The following is a 19,579-nucleotide window of genomic DNA, read 5'->3' as shown; positions in this document are numbered from 1 at the left end:
CCGCCATGAGTCATTGCGGGTAGTTTACTTTTTAAAAGATACCCCGCAATGAATCATTGCGAGGAGTATGTTATACTCCAAGGCACATAGCTCACGATTCGAACACTGCACTTTTCGGTTCTACGACATTGTGAATGATAAATAATAAATAAATTTTATTGTATATTGAAATTGGTAATTTAACTTAATTTTGTTTCTTATTAATTTGACATTATGAATAAGCATGTTATTTTTCTATATATTTATTTAAAAATTATGGTTATAAAAATTCAATTTTATATTAATAACAAAATAAATAAAATGAATAATAAAATATTTTTTAATTTTAATATTAGCTCAAATGATTTCGAATAAATAAAACAATTTCATAAAAAGAAATTAAATTAATTATATAATATAATTAATAATATACTTTAATTTTAATAATAATTCATATGATTTCGAATAATAATAACACAATACCAAAAAATTAAAAACTCAATTAAAAACATACTTTAATTAATAATATAATTTATTTTAATAATAAATCAAATGATTTCGAATTATAATAAAATAATTTCAAAACAAAAAACATAAAATTTAATTAATATTTTATTTAAGTTTTTAAAAATTCAAATGATTTCAAATCTACAAATTAGTAGTATTAATTCAAATTCAAATGCATAGCAGGGATAGTCGCAAGTCTACAAATAATTTTGTTGCAGGGTGATATAATGTATTAGTATAATAATTAAAATTAAAATTTTAAACAAATATAACATATAAAATAATTAAAATTTTCAAAAAATATTAAGAAAAAATAATTTTGTAATTTAAAATTATAAAGAATTAAATATTTTAAAATATTTGTGATATACAAATAATTTAATATTATTATACATTCTAGTGATATAATTATTTTGAATAATAATATTTAAATTTTAATATTATATATATATATATATATATATATATATATATATATATCTTGAATTAATGAAGATAATCGTATATTTAAAATGAATAAAAATAATTTAAAATGGAAGTAAAAATGTTAACTAAAACTAAAGTAGTGGAAGGATAGTTTAGGGAAGTAAAATGTTTCGGAGTTCCCCGCAATGAAACATTGCAGGGACTGAAGTACCCGCAATGTTTCATTGCAGGGACTTAAGTACCCGCAATGAAACATTGCGGGGTCTTGAGTACCCGCAATGTTTCATTGCGGGGAGTCTTTGTCATCCAACGGCCCAGATCTGGTGGTTCCCTATCCAACGGTGGCTGTATAACAGCCCCCTTATTTATATTATCCTTTTTCTGTCAGGATGTTAATGTAATACAACAAAAAATTGTTTCATAAACCGAAATCATATGATTAGAGTAGAACCTTGGTTGCAGTCGTGTCGATTTACGGTTGGTTCTCTTTAGCTGGCAAAGAAAAACAAAGGAAAATAAGATTAATATTTTTTATTTTGCATGAAGTAAAAGACACCCACTATCAAGTATCAGGCTATCAGCACAGTTGAAGAACCCATTGGTTGCACACATATTTTTATTTTCTAATAAGGTTGAGTTGTAGTTGGTATAGAAGAAAAAAAAAGTACCAAAAAACAAATGAATTTACTATTTTGTTAATTTTGATGATCAACTGATTTAAGTCAACCAACTTAGCCCAGCAAATATCCATGGCCCAATATGTTTAAACAAAACCCAGGAAATGTATCACTACACAAACATGGAAGTCCGGCCCAACGAAAAACTAGACCCGTTACCAACTCAAGGCCCAAAACACAAGCCCATTATACCCCAAAATCCCGAAGCTTCCGGAGTTCTGGCAGAACAAAAAATATTTGGGACAAATTTATATTTTTTTCACATTTCAACTCACCAGAATTATACATTATACATACAAATAATTGTTGTACGTATATATAGCCGTGAAAAAATATGGCGAACATTTTCCGGCGAGGCGCTGATCGGTTGTGTATGTTAAGAAACGCATACTCGACTGACGCGTTGGTTAAAAACAAGCCTTCTCCTCCGCCCGACGTCGGATTGATCTCCGGTATACCTGAACAACAGCTTTCCCGGCGGGTATATATGTTTGTTTAATTCTCTTTTACACGTACACAATTTTATTTGCTTTATTATTTTTATTTTTTAATTTTTATGATTAATGTTTCTTGTTTTTGTAAATTTACGTGTACTATTATTGTTGTTACAATTTGATCGATATTGTTTATGTGTTTGAGATATGGTGTGTTTTGATCATGGATTAAGAGGTGCGGACTATTATATTACGTTTCGGATTGATTGATCTCGGAGCAATAGAGTGATAGTCAAGTGTCTACTTAATTACTTATGTGTGCTTCTGAAGTACATGTGCATTTAGTATTTAAAGGCTCTGGTGAGGTGAATTGAGGGATTAGGTTATGTAATTGTTGTTGTTTTCATTGATCGTGATGAGGTCTGGTTGCTGCGGTTTTTTGTTTGGGAATGTGAAGAAGTACTAATTATTTCTTTTTCATTTTATTGTATGTGCTCGGGTTTTGAATAAGGTCTCTGTAATTGTTTAGCTGACATGGATGAAAATAAGCATATAATTGATTGATGTAGCAGAAAGAGAGGTAGAGGAAGGGGATAAAACAAATAGAACAGAGCAAGTGGGCTTTATAATTATATTAGTTTATTAATGTCTGTCAATTGGCTACAAGCCTGCAAGTGTTTTTTACTTTGTACTCCAATGTTTAGTGGTAGCCCAAATGCCCAATTCTACATTGAAAGAACCTGCGGAGAGTCTGAGTTGTGCCGAAGTTCAAACTACTGCATATAGGCCTGTTGGATATATGTCTTTTTTTACTAATCCATACTCAAGCCCATAGTGTGACAAGCAACCGAAATTCCCAACCCCATGAAGTAGTTGCATCTAAAGGCTGCAGAGGGGACTTCAAGTCTTCAACCTCTTAAGAAAGAGGTGTCCCACATGTTCAAGAAAGGTCTTTGGTAGTAGTCAACATTATATTGTGAAAAAAAGACTCATTTATTATTTAATGTAAAATCACATAAAGCTTAATTGGAGACATATATCTAATGTAAAATCACTCCCAGTGTTTTATAACCCTCAGGTTTTCTTAAGTGCAGCACTACTTTAATTACAATCTTCCAAATTAAGTTTTTGGTCAGACGGTCACTGAATTGGTTTTCTGCTTTCTTGTGCTCTCTCTCTCATGTATTTCTTCAGTTACAGTTAATGGTTCAAAAACTATAGATTCAACATATAACATATATATTGCAGGTGCCGTATCTGCAACATATAGCCATGCGTAGGTCAAATCCAATACTATCCTTTTTTTTGGGTCCTAACCGTACTTGCAATATATAATTAGTCGATTTGCCTAATTATAGCAGAACATGTGATATTTGGCCAACCTCATGTTATCAAGTGAGTTATTGACTCTTGTCTCTCTTTACCTGTAGACACAAGTTTTAATGGTTATATATGTTTCGGTAGTCGATCAGTTTTCTACTATTTACATAATATGTTTTGAAACATCTTGTGTTATATTGATGTTTTGGGTACCTTTTTCCTTTATAAATTATAATTCTAAGCAAAGCACTATTTTTTTTTTCAGGTTGTCATTTACTCGCCTGCTCGCACTGCATCACAACAAGGATCCGGCAAAGTTGGAAAATGGAAAATTAACTTTATGTCTACACAAAAGTATGATCTGTTGTTTTCATCTTTAATTTGTCCACATTTTATTGGTTTAATTTGTCATCACAGTTGCAAGCACCTTAAAGTCCAACACCCTGACAAAGTTACACCTATAGTAGATGCTAATCACTTAACATATATTGGTTTCGCCACTACACTTGCTGACCTGATATTAAGCATAATCGTTTACATTTGTAACTTGGTGTGTATATCCCTTATATGGGTCAAGCATATGACTTGCAATTGAAGTCTTAATATAGTTTGCACAATGAGTGGCAACAAGGAGTCGTATCCAATCATGAATATCACTTACCAAGCATCTTCTGAAAGCTGTTTTTGGCTCATATGTGTTGCTTAAGATGTTATTGGTAGTTCTAAACTTCTATAGACACTTCTAATGTATATTTTTTTTCTGCAGCTATATTTTAAATCATTTCAGAACATTCTACTTTTATTCTGCTTAAAATTCTACATATCATGATGCCATCGACAGTTCAGTTATGCAATATTTCTTACCCTCAAGATACTGTTGTTTTCTAATGTTCCCCCTGCTTTTAGAATTTCAGATTTTTTTGGTTGCACTATGAATTCTTTGACAAGATTATGGAGGTCAAATCAAATTAAGTTATTAAAAATGCATCAAAGGGTCATATGCTGTCAAAGTTCAACTGCTTCTTCCAAGCCATGTTGTCCCGATCATTTATTACTTCAATATGTTGTCAGCAGTATTTCAACTGACTTGAATATCTATAGGTGGGAAAATCCATTGATGGGCTGGACATCCACTGGGGACCCATATGCTAATGTTGGTGATGCAGCACTAAGCTTTGACAGCAAAGAAGCAGCTATGGCATTTGCTGAGAAACATGGTTGGGAATATGTGGTATATCTTCATGTTTTCTGCTGAATAGTATGTCAACTTGTTTATATAATTCTCCTGATCTCTTGCCCACTGCCCAGTTCCTCTTTTGAAGTGTATATAATTGCTACCATTTCTCTCATGCCATCTTTTCTAATTTGTAGGTCAAGAAACATCATACACCTCTGCTGAAGGTTAGCAATCCTTTTGTTCTGCTTCTGTTATGAGCGTTTATATATAACGAGATCATTCACATCGCAACTCACTCACACAGACTGTTTTTCTGGAATTCAAAGTTGAGAAGATTTTAGCCTTTGTTTTTCTTTTGGCACCAAACCAGTGAATTCGATTCTGATATGTTAAGACGGCATCAAAGAACACATTTCTGTAATACATGTGTAAATATATAACTGCAGTTCAAACAGTTCAGGCTGGCTAAAAACTTAAGTTGCTCTACCTGCAGATGAAATCGTATGCAGACAATTTCAAGTGGAAGGGTCCAGCAGGGAGCGAGGCAAACTATTCAAAGCGAGAGAAGAAGCAGACACAGTAGTTCGTGTAATCGATATACTGTCTGCCTGCTGTAGGATTCTAATAGTCCTCTAGATCAATAAAGTTCACAGGCTAATGCTATGTACTTGTGAAAACTGTATCTCTCCCTGTATTGACAGATCAAAGTTTGCTATCATATAAACTTCCCTGTGGAGTTGTAAAGATCTTGAACCAAATCAAGAACATGAAACATTCCAAGGCAGTAATCATAAGCATATATTTATAAACTAGCTTACATAAACCAGTTCAAACACTTGCAATATAGTATATATTATATATATATATTTATAGCTAGCGAGTTGTAGAAATACATATGCATAGATGGAAATTCAAAAATTAGGAGCAGAAGGAACGGCCCCTTGTGTATGGAACCTCCATGCAAACATGTAATCCCTCGATTCACAGAACAACCTCACAGCTTCTCCGAAAGTGGTGATGGAGCTTTTATACTCATTGTTTCCCCACTCTATCACCACCAAGCAGAAAAAGCCATTTGATGTTGATGCAAACTCCTCACCTGCAGAATCCGGAAGCTGCAGCCTCACCTCCCCGCAAATCCTATTGCATGCTGCAGCCTTGCTCCGAGCAACCGGATCGAGCCAGCCACAGTTTGGCTGGCCAACAAGCCTGTTGTAAGCAGAATTAGCCAACCTGACTTGGTTTCTAGAATCTGATATCACAGTAGGCAAGGCCTCAGACTCCATCTTCTTCTCTATCTCCGCGGCTTCCGCAGGACCTTGCGCCGCAACCTCCTGGTTCGAGACGCTCCCTGGCTGCACCCTGATGACTGAAGACACCAGCCTGAGAGGCCTTGGTGTAACAACCCCCGGGACTTGAACCTGAACTTGAACCTGCACTTCTTTAGCTTGTAATTGCTGCAGAAGATCCTTCTCTACTGGGACATGCATGTTCAAGTCAAGATCTTGAGCACCTGCTTGTACAGTACTAACAGCAGTGGTGTAATTTGGAGGAAAAACATTGGGAGATGCAAGAAAAGATAACAAACTTTTTGGAGAAAGATAAGGAGAGAAAGCAAAACCCCCCTTTGATCTTTTCAATGATGGCAGAATTGGAGCAAGTAAAGCCCGGCCTCGCTTTCGAGCTCGATGATTAGGCCGGGCTTGAAGGCGAGGCCACACACTCCTCATATAAGCAGACTCTCTGATCTTCTCAGGCATGGCTGGAGGATTTGAGTCCTTGTCTGTGAGTTGATGATCAGGTGGTTTAGGAGCTATGGGACGATACCTAGCGAGAATCTCTGCTGTTTTTGAAGAGTTGAGGGTTTGCATCATTGAGAGAGACTGAGAGAGACCAGAGAGAAAGAGATGAAGGTGGTTAGTGAGGGTGGAGTTGAGGGGTAATATGAGGAGAAGGGAGAGCCAATGAGAAAGAGGCATGTTGATGGGCAGAAAGAGGAGAGGATGACACATGTTTATTTATAAAGGCTACGTGTACAGAGTTTCTTAGATGAGACCATTACCATCTGCATGCACACTGAGACTATGCATGAGTTATCTCTACAGGCTTCAAATCTGTATTTTTAATTCGTAAAAATATTTAACTTATTATGAGAGCTCTAAAATTTCGATTTCGTCAGCGCTGTATTTTAATATTTATATATATTTTTTTATTAATAATATATAATAATTAATGATAACACGTTTTAAATATATTTTATATATTAACGAGTAACAAATTTTAAAAATAAACCATGTTTTTTACAATATCTATAATTATAACCCAAATTTAGCATAAAAGTAATAAAATAGCACAAATTGCAATTTTCTTCAAGCTGATCACTTATTTTAATTCAAATTATCATGTTTTTCCGGGTTGAGGAGTGAAGTCATCTGCTCGAAACCTCGAACAATATGGTTTTCATGTTTAGAACAAGTTATAAAATATATTTGAATTTCACAAGAATAGAGTGAATCTATAAAATGAAATATTTTTAAATAAAATTATTAATGAAACACATGATTTAAATGGCTAAAGTTCAGACGTAAAAGAGTGAATATTTTAATGTATGGCTTTTATAATTTCAGTTGTTCTAACTGTTTATTTTTTTTGATTAAGTAATTAAGGGACGGATATAAATTATCTCACTTTGTTAAAGAAATCGTGTTTTGTTAGCAGGATGGAACATGATGATATGATCTTAACTTACCGAGAGCATCTCATTTGATAAGTGTAACAGGATGGAAGTGATGATATGGTTACCGGAAACATCTTCGATGAGTGTATTGAATATAAGAAACCTGTTTGAATGTTCATTTGGGTTCCGACAAACATAGGGACCGTTTGGACAAGTTTAAAAGACTTTTTTACACAAACGGGTAAAAAAAAGCAGAAAACAGAAGCAGCTTCTGCTTCTGGTAAACAAACATGGCCATAATCTGATTAGTTTTTATATGAATAAGAACTACTGTACATAATAAGAAATGACGAGAAAAGTACCAGCATTTGTCACTAAATAAAGAGCAACTTCATATATATATATACTGTAATTGTTGAGAAGTGTTCCCTTATATTAGGGAAAATATTAAAAATCTAGTACAGTTGAGAATAATATGCATGTATGAATGACGAGTTTTAGGTTGCTGAAAAATTTGGGTCACAATTATTTAAAAAGTTGATTAAATTCTAATAAATCGTTATTTTTAAACTATTTTTATATTATATAAAATATTCGCATATCAATGATATATATGTACCAGTAAAAGTATCATGAAACTCTTTTTAAACAATCTACTTATATATGGAGAGAGGCAAAACTCAATTCACAATCGAGTTGAAGGACTCTCAATTCACAGAATAGAATAATAGTTCATAAATGAATAAACAAGATTTAAAAGTAAATGAATAAATTAAAAAAGGTGAGGCTTATATATTAATTCAAAATTTTATTGTGTGTTTTAGAAAATATCTCATTTTTTATTTGTGTCCTACCGGCTACATATATCAATTGTGTTTTATATAATTCTTTATTGTGAGCCGGACAAGTTTACTTATTTTAAAATAGATTATTAAATATATAATTTAATAATTCTTTTCCAGAATTCACATATATATATATATATATATTAAAAATTATTAGATGTATTATAATAATAACAATAATAATTATATAAGACATTATTCAGTTTCTTCATTTATTTAAATTTCATAATCCAGTTCTAAAAGATAAAAACTACCATCAAAACTTGTATAAATTTATTTTTTAAAAAGAGCATAAAAATTTAAAAGAAAATATTAATAAACAATTAAAATAGGATAGAAATAGTGTTTATATTAATGAGGTAGTCACCTTACTAATATTTTATATTATGAAAAGTAAATCAGGTATAAAATTATCTCTACATGCCCATTTATAATTTATTTTAAATTTAACTGCCATAACAATAAACTGTTTTAAGGAAATATTAATTTATTCTAGCATAATAATTACCCAGCTCATGTTTTCCTCGATAGTCAGTTTTGATATACTCAGTACAAATTTTGGTGGGTCCACACTACTGGGTCAAAAAGTTATACTTGCAAACAAAATCTTTAAAACTCTAATTGAGTACAAGTAATGTCATATCCCACACGTGATTATTATTATTAGCCTTTTCTTAACAGAAAGTGTTTGCAAAAACTGGAATTTTTCACAAAATTCAAAATAGTCAACCTTGTGAAAATTTCTTCCTTTTACCAAATAAAATTAAATAGGTTTCCCAAACAGCCCCTCCCTCCCCTATAAATTCCTCAGAGAAACATACAAGAAAATACCAATCTGCATTCAAAAATGCCTACTAAACTAAGCACCCTGTTCATGATATCCCTCATCTTGCTGTTCACGCTAACATGCGCCGCTCGTCATCAACCTTCTGGTGTAAAGCCTCAAGAAGGCATGGTAAATTGCTACTTTCATTTCATCAAACAGGCATTTCAATTTTATTTTTTTTCGATATGTTGTTAATTTTTAATCACTTTTTTTACGGTTTTACGCGTGTTAAGCAGGCTGCTAAGGGAGAAGAAGAACCAAAGACAGGAGAAGCAAAGTGTGGAGATGGAATTGCAGAAGAAGAGTGCATGATAAGGAAGACGCAGGAGGCACATTTAGATTACATTTACACCCAGGATCAGAAGCCACGACCTTGAAATTTCTTATGATTTGTTTCTATGTGACATAGAATCCGTAACATATATAACAGCTTCTTCTTCCGCTAATATCCGACTAATATGTTACTCCTCCCGTCCCATTTTTTCCGATCATCAGAAGTTCATAATTTTATCCGATCATAATAAATAAAGATACCGAATAAAAATTATAACAGTAAAATTTTGCACAGCTTCTTAATTAGCGGGTGTTACTGTATCGAATAAAAATATATTGATGCATACGCAAGTAAACCAGTGTGCATGAGATTTGACATATAATTTGCTGCTATATTCAACAGATATGCTATTAAATGAATTTATTGTTCTTTTTACAGGAATCATGACCCCGAAAACTACACTATCAATCAATTGATCATCTGTTAAATTAATAATATCTGGAAACTAACTATATGGAAAAGATTATATAGGTTGTTAATGGTGATTTGGTTTCCTCAACTAAATTCTAGAAATATAGGTTAATTAGCTGGTGAATTCGATATGCAAAAGGACACTTGGCCTGTATAATATTTTTTCTTCGAGATTATTATATCTGAGATCATTTTAGATAATCATTCTCAAAAGATAAACTTTTATCACTTAATATTTAATTATATTTGTTCATTATTTATGATTCTTCAAATTATTTAATCATTCTCACTTAATATCTTCTTACAATTCATTCACAACAGCTTCTTCCAGCTAATATTTAACTCGTTCCTCCCGTCTTTTTCCATTATAGAAATATTTATTTGATCTAATCATAATATAAAAATATCAAATAAATTGTGGACACAATCCTCCCCAATTGCAGGGGAATAGTAACAGTAAAATTTCGCACAGCTTCTTAATTACGTGGCTGCGTAAATCAATGTGTATGAGATTTGCTGATATATTCAGCTGACTGTGCTATTAAATGAATTTATTGTTCTTTTTGCAGGAATCATGAGCCCGAAAACTACACTATCATCATTTGTTTAATTAATAATATATGGAAGCTAATTATATAATATTTAAAGATTATATGGGTGTTAATGCTGATTTTGTTTCCTCAACTAATTTCTAGAAATATAAGTTAGTTGTGAATTGTGATATACAAAAGGACGCGTAGCCTATATATTATACTTTCCAGACTATTCTCAGATAAATATACCGAATTTCAGAAAATTCATTATGAACGAATAAGTTTTCATCATTAATGATTCTTCAAATTATATAATCCATTATCACCTTCTTACAATTCATTCATTAATAATGAGAGCACACAGAGCAAACAAGATGGCCCCAAAAAGTAGTTTACCGTTAAAAGCTGCACTAATGCCTTAAAATCTTGACACCATAACATGTTTATGCTATATGTTTGTAAAATATACAAATATATGGTTGTAATTCAAGAAAATGGTGGATAAAAGAATAGATAGAACTTCTGTAATATTATTAACAATGTTGCACAAAGAACACAAAATTTCATTGATCCTGGGCTACAAACTAATCGGTTTTTTAGAGAGTAAGTGACATTTGGGAGCAATGGGGATTAGAACTTCAAACACAAAAGAACAATTTACAATTTTGACTGGAAAAACTCCCCTGATAAAACATAATCTCTGAACATCAGTCAGCCTGTCCTCAATTCCCATGGCCAGTGCAGTAAAAATGCGAATAGTCTACTTATTAACACTACTCTGCTCTCGTTCCTGCGATCAAATCACACAATTGAATGTACATGGTGGAGAAATGTATTACCTATCTGAACCCTTCATGTGGTTAAATTGATTCGAATGCTGTGAACATTATAGGTTCATTTTCCTTCAAGGCATAAAGTATATGTGCATGTAGACATTTCACCAGTTTCATTAATCTTACTGCTGTGGCAAGCTTAAAATTGGAATTGAACATTGTACCAGTGTCATTCAAGCTACACAACTTTAACAACTCTGCTGATCCACTCTGAATAACAAGGTCTAGCTTCGCTGCTAGGCCTGCATCAACAGCAAGTGCTGCAAATTCTTCTGGGGCAAGCTCAAAAACATCCATAAAATTGATAGTGCTATTTGAGTGCAACTCTGAAAATTTCATCAATAACTTGACGATAATTGGAATGGTGCTAGGACATTTCTTAAAAGCCAGACTACCTTTAGGAATGTTTGACAGGACTTCAAGAATGCACAAAGCTAACTCTAAAGTTCCCGCCTTCAAATTAGGCTCAATAAGTTGAGGAACAGCCTCAATACTCGCCACCAAGCTTCTTACTAATCCATACAAACATATCTTCTTTAACGCTCTGAGGCCAGGTATTACACTATTCAGGTGTTTCTTATCTTTCACTATTCTCAACAACCCAGAAACAACAAGAAAATCAAGAAATGAGCAAGACCCTTCTGAGCAAGATCTAGCAGTGTAATGATAGCGTAATCAACTTCACTGATTCCCAAACTAAAAAATGATGAAAAAGTGAGATCCCCCTCGAAGAAATGTAACAGCGACCCATGCCACCATGGCACCATGTGTCCTTTTGTGCATATTAATAAATATTTGTTCAAATAATAAAAATTATTTTTCTAATTCATTCTTGTTCGGTTGTATATTAGTAATTACATGATTGAAATTGAATTAATAAAAATAAGAAAATGTTGATGATTATAAATACTAATTTTATTAGATTATTTATATTTTTATTATGTATGATTGGTTTAAAATTATAAATTAGTTTGATGAATTATCATTCATTAATTGCATTTTTATAAAAACGAGATCATATTGACTTCGCCTATTTATTGATTGAATGAATAACAACTTACATTAGTTACATATATATTCAATATTTAAAATTAGAAGAGAATAGAATCAACTGGAATATATTTTAATATATTTTATCTTTTTGGACAAGCTGGCGCTTACAAAGTTTAGTTTGATTCCTCCCACCAATCATCAAAAATTATAATTATAATATCAATAATGATAACTTAAGATTTACTGATATACACGCCAATCTTTCGTCATGAGAGCACTAAGCTGTTAGATTATCTTTAAACAAGCTTGATTAAAATGACACATACATTTTTAGTATGCAATCAAGCTGATAAGATTTTAGCTCAAGGATGTGTTCAGCCCCGATTTTAATTAATCGATAATAGTTTATAATTTCTAAAAAGTTATGTGGTTTTGATTTGATACAAATTTGAGAATATCCTAGAGCAAATATAGGTTTTAGGAGCATAATTTAAAAAATAAATTGTTAATTAATATCCCAAAAAATCATCTTTTAAGTGTCACCAAATTTTAATAAATTTTAAATAATCTCAATTAAATATCATCATATATAATTTAAATAAAATTTAAAATCCTAATTAAATATCATCACGATCATTTAAAATCTTAAAACAATAGCTCAAAATTTTTAATCCATTCTTTTAAAAATAAATTATATAAACTGAATTTAAAAATGAAAATTTTCTTTCAAAAAAAAGAATGAATTTTTTTATTAAACTCTCAGTTATTACAGAACCCTAAACATTTATGGACAACTAATCATATTTAAAATTATTTATTTTGGTTATGAATTACTATTGTTTAACAAATTCAAACTTTACAAAGCATTGCAATTAGATGCTTAAAAAATTTACTTTTAACCAACACGCATCAACAAATATTCATCAACTCATATAACTAGTTGATAAACCGCGCGTTGCGGCGGCCTATTAAAATTATATCAATGATTTAATATTAATATTCGTAGAGTATAATAATTTTGTGGCTATTTATAAAGAGTATATTCATGATTTAATATTTGTAGAATAAAATAAATTTTATATTATAAAAATCTTGATGTAATACCAATACTAATATATAAAATTGCGAAATTGGATTATAATTCATGGTGAAAAAATGAAAATAAATTTCTACACGTAATTAACAATTTAAAACACGACGAATCTTAATTTTATTTGTGCTATTTTTTTTTTTGAAAAGTAATCATGTTCTTACATTGTCACCTTCCTCCAAGTTTTTGGATTGATTGTGCACAAAAACATCTAACTTAAATCCATGAAATAGCGGTCTATAACTACTCTTGCGTGTAACAACCTTTATTTTTTAATATTGTATAAACAACTTTGACTTAAAAGTTGTTTGAACGGAGTAAACAGATAATGCATTAATAATATTTTCTTGTATACAAAGTAAATCATATGAAAATTAACAACAAACATGTCCGATTAACAAAACAAATATTAAAGAATAACCAACAAACATACATTACTAATAGTTAATTTATTGATATCATCCATCAATATCAAGTCAAGGCTATATTCTTCTCCCGTGTTTAGATTTGTCGACTCTCACATAGCGGTCTATACCTTTGCTTGCAACAACCTTTATTTTTTAATACCGTATAAACAACCTTCACTTATCGTTGCAGAAGAACAACATCACCGAGCTAGAAATCGAGCAAGAGAACTATCACCAGAGAGATGTAGGGTTGTGGTATTGAGAGAGAGAGTAGATGGTGTTTAGATGATCCAAAACTCTACAACCTATAGGGGTATTTATAGGTGCGGAGTGACTTGTGTGCTACTCTTTCCCATAATTAAATAATTAGAAACAAAATCAGATTAAAACTTTCAAACTGTTATATTCCATAAATAATTTGAAACAAAATCAGATTTTGAAACTTGCTTCCAATATATCCAAAACTTGCTTCTAATATATCCGAAATTAAAAAAGGTAGTTATATCGCTTCCCCTTTATATAGAAACAAAATCAGATTAAAATTTTCAAGCTACTATATTTCATAAATAATCTGAAATAAAATCAGATTCTGAAATCGAAACGAAAAAAGGTAATTCTAATTTTTGATATTTTTCATCCAAAAATTCCAGAAAATCTTCCAATATATCCGAAACTTGCTTCTAATATATCCGAAATTTAAAAAGGTAGTTATATCGCTTCTCCTTTATATAGAAACAAAATCAGATTAAAATTTTCAAGCTACTATATTTCATAAATAATCTGAAATAAAATCAGATTCTGAAACCGAAACTAAAAAAGGTAATTTTAATTTTTAATATTTTCCATCCAAAAATTCCAGAAAATTAGAAAAATAGAACGGAGCGATGTGAGAAGCGCCACCTATACGCCCCTCGCTTCTCCTTTATATAAGTATATTGATTGTCACATCAATGCTAATGTCAGTAACAACTTTCTAAGATTGCATCAATCTAATTTCCACTAAATGTTGAAATCCAAATCAAGACATCAATTATTTTACCGACTAGTATAATTACTGGTCACAGTCGCCACATCGTTCACTTTCTTTTTTGCTAAGCGACACATCGTTAACTTTCTTTCTTCACTCTCTTTATCATAATTGATCATTTCTTATCTGGCCGGCCATGACCAAGTCCTCTTCCACCTTACTACATAAACTTCTCAACCTTCTTGCCTCTGCCTTACGCATCTCTCTCTCTCTCTCCCCCTCTTGATATTTATCTCTCTCCCTCTCCCGCTCTCTCTCCCCCTCCATCTCTCCCACTCTTGATATTTAAATCTCTCTCCCTCTCTCTCCCACTCTTGATATTTAAATCTCTCTCTCTCCCACTCTCTCTCTCTCGGAGAGACACACCAGAGTTGCTTCCAAGTAAACTACAGGTACAAGGATGGGGGGAGGCAAACGGGAGCAAAACAAGTTACTGAGGATATTAACTCTACCCATCAGATTCTTGAAGAAAGGAAGAGACTTGTACGTAAAAAGCATGATGGACGTAGCTCATAAGCCAAGATACGCAACCACCCGCACATCAAAATCAAGAAACAAAAGCTCCCAACCTAGCTCAGCCTTGCCCAAGAGCTTCAGCACAAGCTTCACCCCTTCGTGGGCCAACAATTTACATCAAAGCGACGATTTGCGAGAGCTCATCAGAGCCAACTCAACAGCTTACAACAATGACCCAACCAACCAGCTGAGAAAGGACATGGAGCTGTACATACAACAACTAGTAAAAGAGCAGAAGGTTCAGAAGCTCAAGGAGTCGTTGATGAGTGGCAATGTTGGTAAATTTTCGATATCGAAAGAAGCGGTTCCTAGGAGCTGTAGCGTTGGAATGGGGAAGATTGATGAAGAAACGGCGTTGGAAGAAGGAGATGATGAAGAAGAAGAGGGTGGTATTTATGTGAAGAAGAATGAAGTGAAGTTTCCGAGAAGTAGGAGTCATGCTGTAACACAAACCAACGGTGTGTTTTGATTAATTAATTTCTTGTTAATTGTCGGAAGTTTGATTATGTAAATATGTTATTGTCGTGGTGGGCGGTGATCAATTTCAAAAACTTGTAATTGTACTATTTGATCCAAAATGAAATAATTTGAACTTTTTAGGTTATTTCTCAAATTAAGAAAAGATCCTCTCAACATACTCGTATATCCTGAATTGTCTCAGGATGTTTCGAACCCATGTACCATTTTAATAGATGAGCGGTGTAACTCTTAAAATATGGTTAAATTTCAAGCGATGAAGAACTGACATCAAGATGTTAAATCTTCCAACGGTTTATAATGGAGAAGAATTAAACTTGAAAAATATTATGTGACCAGCCGATCGTTGATACGAAAGGGGAAGTTATTTAGCCTGAATGATCCGTTTTGCTCGTTATAAGTTGTAGAGTATTGGAGAAATATTGGGGCCGTTTGGGTGAGCTTAAAATAAGTGCTTCTTGCTTAAAATAAAAAAGTGGAGCAGAAGTTAGAAGCAAATTAAGACTTATAAGTGATTAAAATGTTTGGGAAATAAACAGAAGTCCTGAAACAAAAGCTAGCATTCCTAGCTTTTTATAAGTGCTTCTTGACTTTTTACACAAACGGTACAAAATAAGTGCTTCTAACTTATAAAACAGAAGCCCGGCTTAAAAGAGGGAAACAAACACCCACATTATATGTTGTACCCAGAAACAAATGGATAACCAGCATAAACGATTTTTCGGTTCGGTTAATATTTTAATTGATCGCATCGTCGCTGTACACGCACATTAAATGATATTTTTATTCAATTCTTGACTCGGATTCATCTTGCTTTATATATCTCCCGGCACGCAGGCATCGAGTAATATAAATTAATGCGAAGGATTAGTATGAATTAATCTTAGCTAGCTATACCTGTACCTGGCAAAAAAAATAACTTAGCTAGCTATTATAACAGCAGGGCTAGGTTTGAGCAACAGCAATGGGCGAGACGCCCATGTCCAGGTTTTTAACCCCACCCAGTGACACGCAAGCAAAAACAGAGTCCAGGTTTTTAACCCCACCCAGTGACACGCAAGCAAAAACAGAGTTGTTCTGAAAGTTGGCCAGCCAGCTCCAACCCACCACTGCCCACTTCTTTTATTATATTGCTACTTTTAAATATTTAGACCCCACACATCTCTTTTGTATATTATATTTAACCGTATATGATTAATAATAATAGCTTAGTTATACGGGTTATGTGGGTAAAATCAAGTATAGGTTCTGTAGGGTTTTCTTTTCTCTCTCGTTTTGAGAGTCGACTTCCGTACTAGGGTTTCAGCCGTCACTTCTCCGCCTCCCAAATCTTCATCTTCTCATCAAGTAACCACTTCGCTCTCTCATCCCCTCTATTATTTTACTTAGTTTCAATAAAACCAAGATTTAATCTTGTTTGAGTACCTTGTTATCAAGGTTGTGTGCCCATCGTTTTGGGATGTCAGTGTGTGCCCATCGTTTTGGGATGTCAGTGTATTATGTTTTCGTATTTTTATGTGTCTTGATGTGTCGTTCGATTATCAATCTGAAAAGGATTTATACGGTATTTTGGGAGATCGGTAAGACTCGCATCGATTTCGGAACGATGGTAGATACCGCAAGAGCTCACCTTTCACAACAAATAATTGTTCATGTTTTGGAGACGTTTGGTGCTCCAGGATCAGTTGCTTTGACTGATAGTTCTGAACATTGGGCTACAGATGATGCTTACGTGAAGGTCAATTGCGAGACTACTAGTTTCATAAGTGATGTAGGTTGGATTGCTCGAGATATCATTGTAATACTTTTTAGATCAAAGAATATGAATATTCTATTTGTTAAGCGATCTGAAAACAAAACGACTATTTGTTTAGTTCGTTTTTTGTTTCACAATCAGATTGTAGTTGACAGTTCGGGGGTTTGTCTCGACTGGGTTTGCGATTCGTATTAATAAAATTTTTTGTTTGTCAAAAAAATAATAGCTTAGTTATGATTTAATTATAATAGTTTAGTTAGTGTAAAATTAAAATTAACAGAATATTTTTAATTTACATAAATTTAAAATTTAAAATAAAACATTTTCATTAATTAAAATACATAACATATAATTAAAAAAACGTTACACAAGCAACATAATCATAATTCTAAACATAAAAATTTAAATAATTTAACGGCTATTGTCGAATTGTGAGATGTGCTCCACCAAGTCATTCTGCAATTGGCGAAATTTTTGTCGATCACGAATTTGGGTAGTTCTTTGAATATAGTTTTCATACGGAACAAAAGGTTCCTGCCCTAAATTTGGTTCCGGTATTCCATTTGTTGTGTCATCGTAACATGGTAGCGGACCAAATGGAGTAGCATATGTGTCTCTTTCGTCCTCGACAATCATATTGTGAAGTATGATACATGCTCTCATAATTCTAGCGAGATCTCCTTTATCCCAGAATCGTGCAGTGCCACGTACAATTGCAAAACGAGACTGCAACACACCAAATGCCCGTTCAACATCTTTTCGTTGACTTTCCTGATATTTGGAAAATAACTTTCTCTTCTCACCTTGTGGGCGTGGAATTGTTTTCACAAATGTAGCCCATTCTGGATATATTCCATCAGCTAAATAGTACCCCAAATTATAATTGTTGCCATTCAACGTATAATTAATTTCAGGGGCACGGCCTTCTAGCACTTCATCAAATAATGGAGACCTTTCTAAGACATTTATGTCATTGTTAGATCCAGCAACTCCAAAAAAGGCATGCCATATCCATAGATCAGATGAGGCGACAGCTTCAAGTAAGAGTGTTGGAACACCTTTGTGACCACCCATGAACATCCCTTTCCATGCTTTAGGACAATTCTTCCATTGCCAATGCATACAATCGATACTCCCCATGCTTTAGGACAATTCTTCCATTGCCAATTGCTGCTACTTTTTTGATTTTGAAAAACGTGCACTGCAGTTGGGCTGTGGCCAGGGTGGTGGGCACCGGCCCTTTTCTTTTTCCTTCTCCAACGCGTGACCAGTGCCCGAGGCCAGTTTACTCTTTTCTAGGCGGGAGTTGGGCACCCAATTTACATGCGCTGCGGGTGCTCTTAGGCACGAAATTGAATTTTGTAATCTTCTACTCTCCCTCTGTATATATTTAATTAATTAATATATGTTTATTAATAGATAGATATAAATGGATTATGGTTTGATCAGTCTGATAAAACTATAAATTGGCCGCAGCAGTTGATTGTGTTCTTTGAAGTTTAAATATTGATCAGATTTTCGAGTACTAATTGTGGGTATTTAAGTAATCGTTTAAATATTCGATTAAATTAAATTGGACTCCAACTTCCCGGTGATCATTTAAATGATTTTGATTTAAGCAAGGAGGACGTGCCGGGTGATGCGGCCGCAGCTTTGTTTTCACAATCGTTTTAGTTTCTTGGTTTAGTTTCAACAAGTCTAATTAAGCTGATTGTGCCAGAGAAAACATGCATGATCTTTGTTTTCTCTTTAATAAACATCATCAAGTCCGCACTTATGTTTTGTTTATGTTGCACGGCGAACTCGATCTCTCCCACGTTTATTTTTCATGACACCTCAAGTTTAACATGATGTTAATTTAATTAGATTAAAGAAATTAGATCGTTTGTTGATAATCACGGATTCGTAATTGAATTTATTTTCAAATTTAGATTAATTTTTATTAATATTTTGAAAGAGACGCAATCGGATAAACTCACTAATCATACAATTAAGATGAAAAACACATAACTGTCTCAAATTTGAATTTCAGTACATGATTAGAGTTGTCTTTGGGCTTTTTTTGTTACTCCTTAAAATAATTTGATTTTAAAATATTTTGAAAATAATTTTAAAAAGTATTTCTTCGAAAAATATCTTTCATAAAAGATTTTTTTTATTTGATTATAATGGAAATCATTAATAATTTGTAAGAAATATTTGATCAAAGAAAAATATGCTTTTCTCATTTAAAAAGGGGAGTAATTTTACATGAACATTATTCAAAATAAATTTCTCTAAAAAGTAATATATCTTACAGAAATAAATAAACATAGTAGGACAAAGATAAGAGAA

The 19,579-nt window shown here is 32.7% G+C and overlaps 5 protein-coding genes across 5 annotated transcripts; 2 read left to right on the top strand and 3 right to left on the bottom strand.

Annotated features, from left to right (window-relative positions):
• Window positions 1-1,819: 1,819 nt before the first annotated feature.
• Window positions 1,820-5,319, top strand: LOC108216725 (NADH dehydrogenase [ubiquinone] iron-sulfur protein 4, mitochondrial). The gene is made up of 5 exons (XM_017389560.2): window positions 1,820-2,070; window positions 3,609-3,697; window positions 4,445-4,574; window positions 4,715-4,744; window positions 5,014-5,319. Exons 1-5 carry the CDS (start codon window positions 1,924-1,926, stop codon window positions 5,101-5,103), a joined length of 486 nt encoding a protein of 161 aa, XP_017245049.1. The 5' UTR covers window positions 1,820-1,923; the 3' UTR covers window positions 5,104-5,319.
• Window positions 5,320-5,431: 112 nt separating this feature from the next.
• On the bottom strand, window positions 5,432-6,532 carry LOC108217547 (uncharacterized). Its single transcript, XM_017390376.1, has one exon. It carries the CDS (start codon window positions 6,530-6,532, stop codon window positions 5,432-5,434), a length of 1,101 nt encoding a protein of 366 aa, XP_017245865.1.
• A 4,474-nt stretch (window positions 6,533-11,006) lies between these two features.
• Window positions 11,007-11,746, bottom strand: LOC108217546 (U-box domain-containing protein 30-like). Its single transcript, XM_017390375.1, has 2 exons — window positions 11,617-11,746; window positions 11,007-11,566 (listed from the first exon to the last, which is right to left on the bottom strand). The coding sequence occupies exons 1-2, from the start codon at window positions 11,744-11,746 to the stop codon at window positions 11,007-11,009; spliced, it is 690 nt and encodes a 229-aa protein (XP_017245864.1).
• Window positions 11,747-14,896: 3,150 nt separating this feature from the next.
• On the top strand, window positions 14,897-15,481 carry LOC108217696 (uncharacterized). Its single transcript, XM_017390578.2, has one exon. It carries the CDS (start codon window positions 14,897-14,899, stop codon window positions 15,479-15,481), a length of 585 nt encoding a protein of 194 aa, XP_017246067.1.
• A 2,175-nt stretch (window positions 15,482-17,656) lies between these two features.
• Window positions 17,657-18,385, bottom strand: LOC108217545 (uncharacterized). Its single transcript, XM_017390374.2, has one exon. The coding sequence runs from the start codon at window positions 18,383-18,385 to the stop codon at window positions 17,657-17,659; it is 729 nt and encodes a 242-aa protein (XP_017245863.2).
• Between the last annotated feature and the right edge of the window lie 1,194 nt (window positions 18,386-19,579).

This window comes from Daucus carota, chromosome 4 (assembly GCF_001625215.2).
Source record: "Daucus carota subsp. sativus chromosome 4, DH1 v3.0, whole genome shotgun sequence".
Classification (NCBI taxonomy): Eukaryota; Viridiplantae; Streptophyta; class Magnoliopsida; order Apiales; family Apiaceae; genus Daucus; species Daucus carota.
The sequence above is the reverse complement of the archived record's forward strand: the minus strand, read 5'-3'. Positions and strand labels throughout refer to the sequence as shown.

What these genes read in the sequence shown, in the direction of transcription:
- LOC108217545 (XM_017390374.2), bottom strand. Translation starts at nt 18,385, where the DNA reads ATGGGGAGTATCGATTGTATGCATTGGCAATGGAAGAATTGTCCTAAA.
- LOC108217547 (XM_017390376.1), bottom strand. Translation starts at nt 6,532, where the DNA reads ATGTGTCATCCTCTCCTCTTTCTGCCCATCAACATGCCTCTTTCTCAT.
- LOC108216725 (XM_017389560.2), top strand. Translation starts at nt 1,924, where the DNA reads ATGGCGAACATTTTCCGGCGAGGCGCTGATCGGTTGTGTATGTTAAGA. An exon ending in AACAACAGCTTTCCCGGCGG is followed by an intron (nt 2,071 to 3,608) that starts GTATATATGTTT and finishes TTTTTTTTTCAG; the next exon opens with GTTGTCATTTACTCGCCTGC. An exon ending in AACATGGTTGGGAATATGTG is followed by an intron (nt 4,575 to 4,714) that starts GTATATCTTCAT and finishes TCTAATTTGTAG; the next exon opens with GTCAAGAAACATCATACACC.
- LOC108217696 (XM_017390578.2), top strand. Translation starts at nt 14,897, where the DNA reads ATGGGGGGAGGCAAACGGGAGCAAAACAAGTTACTGAGGATATTAACT.
- LOC108217546 (XM_017390375.1), bottom strand. Translation starts at nt 11,746, where the DNA reads ATGGTGCCATGGTGGCATGGGTCGCTGTTACATTTCTTCGAGGGGGAT. An exon ending in GCTAGATCTTGCTCAGAAGG is followed by an intron (nt 11,567 to 11,616) that starts GTCTTGCTCATT and finishes TGTTGAGAATAG; the next exon opens with TGAAAGATAAGAAACACCTG.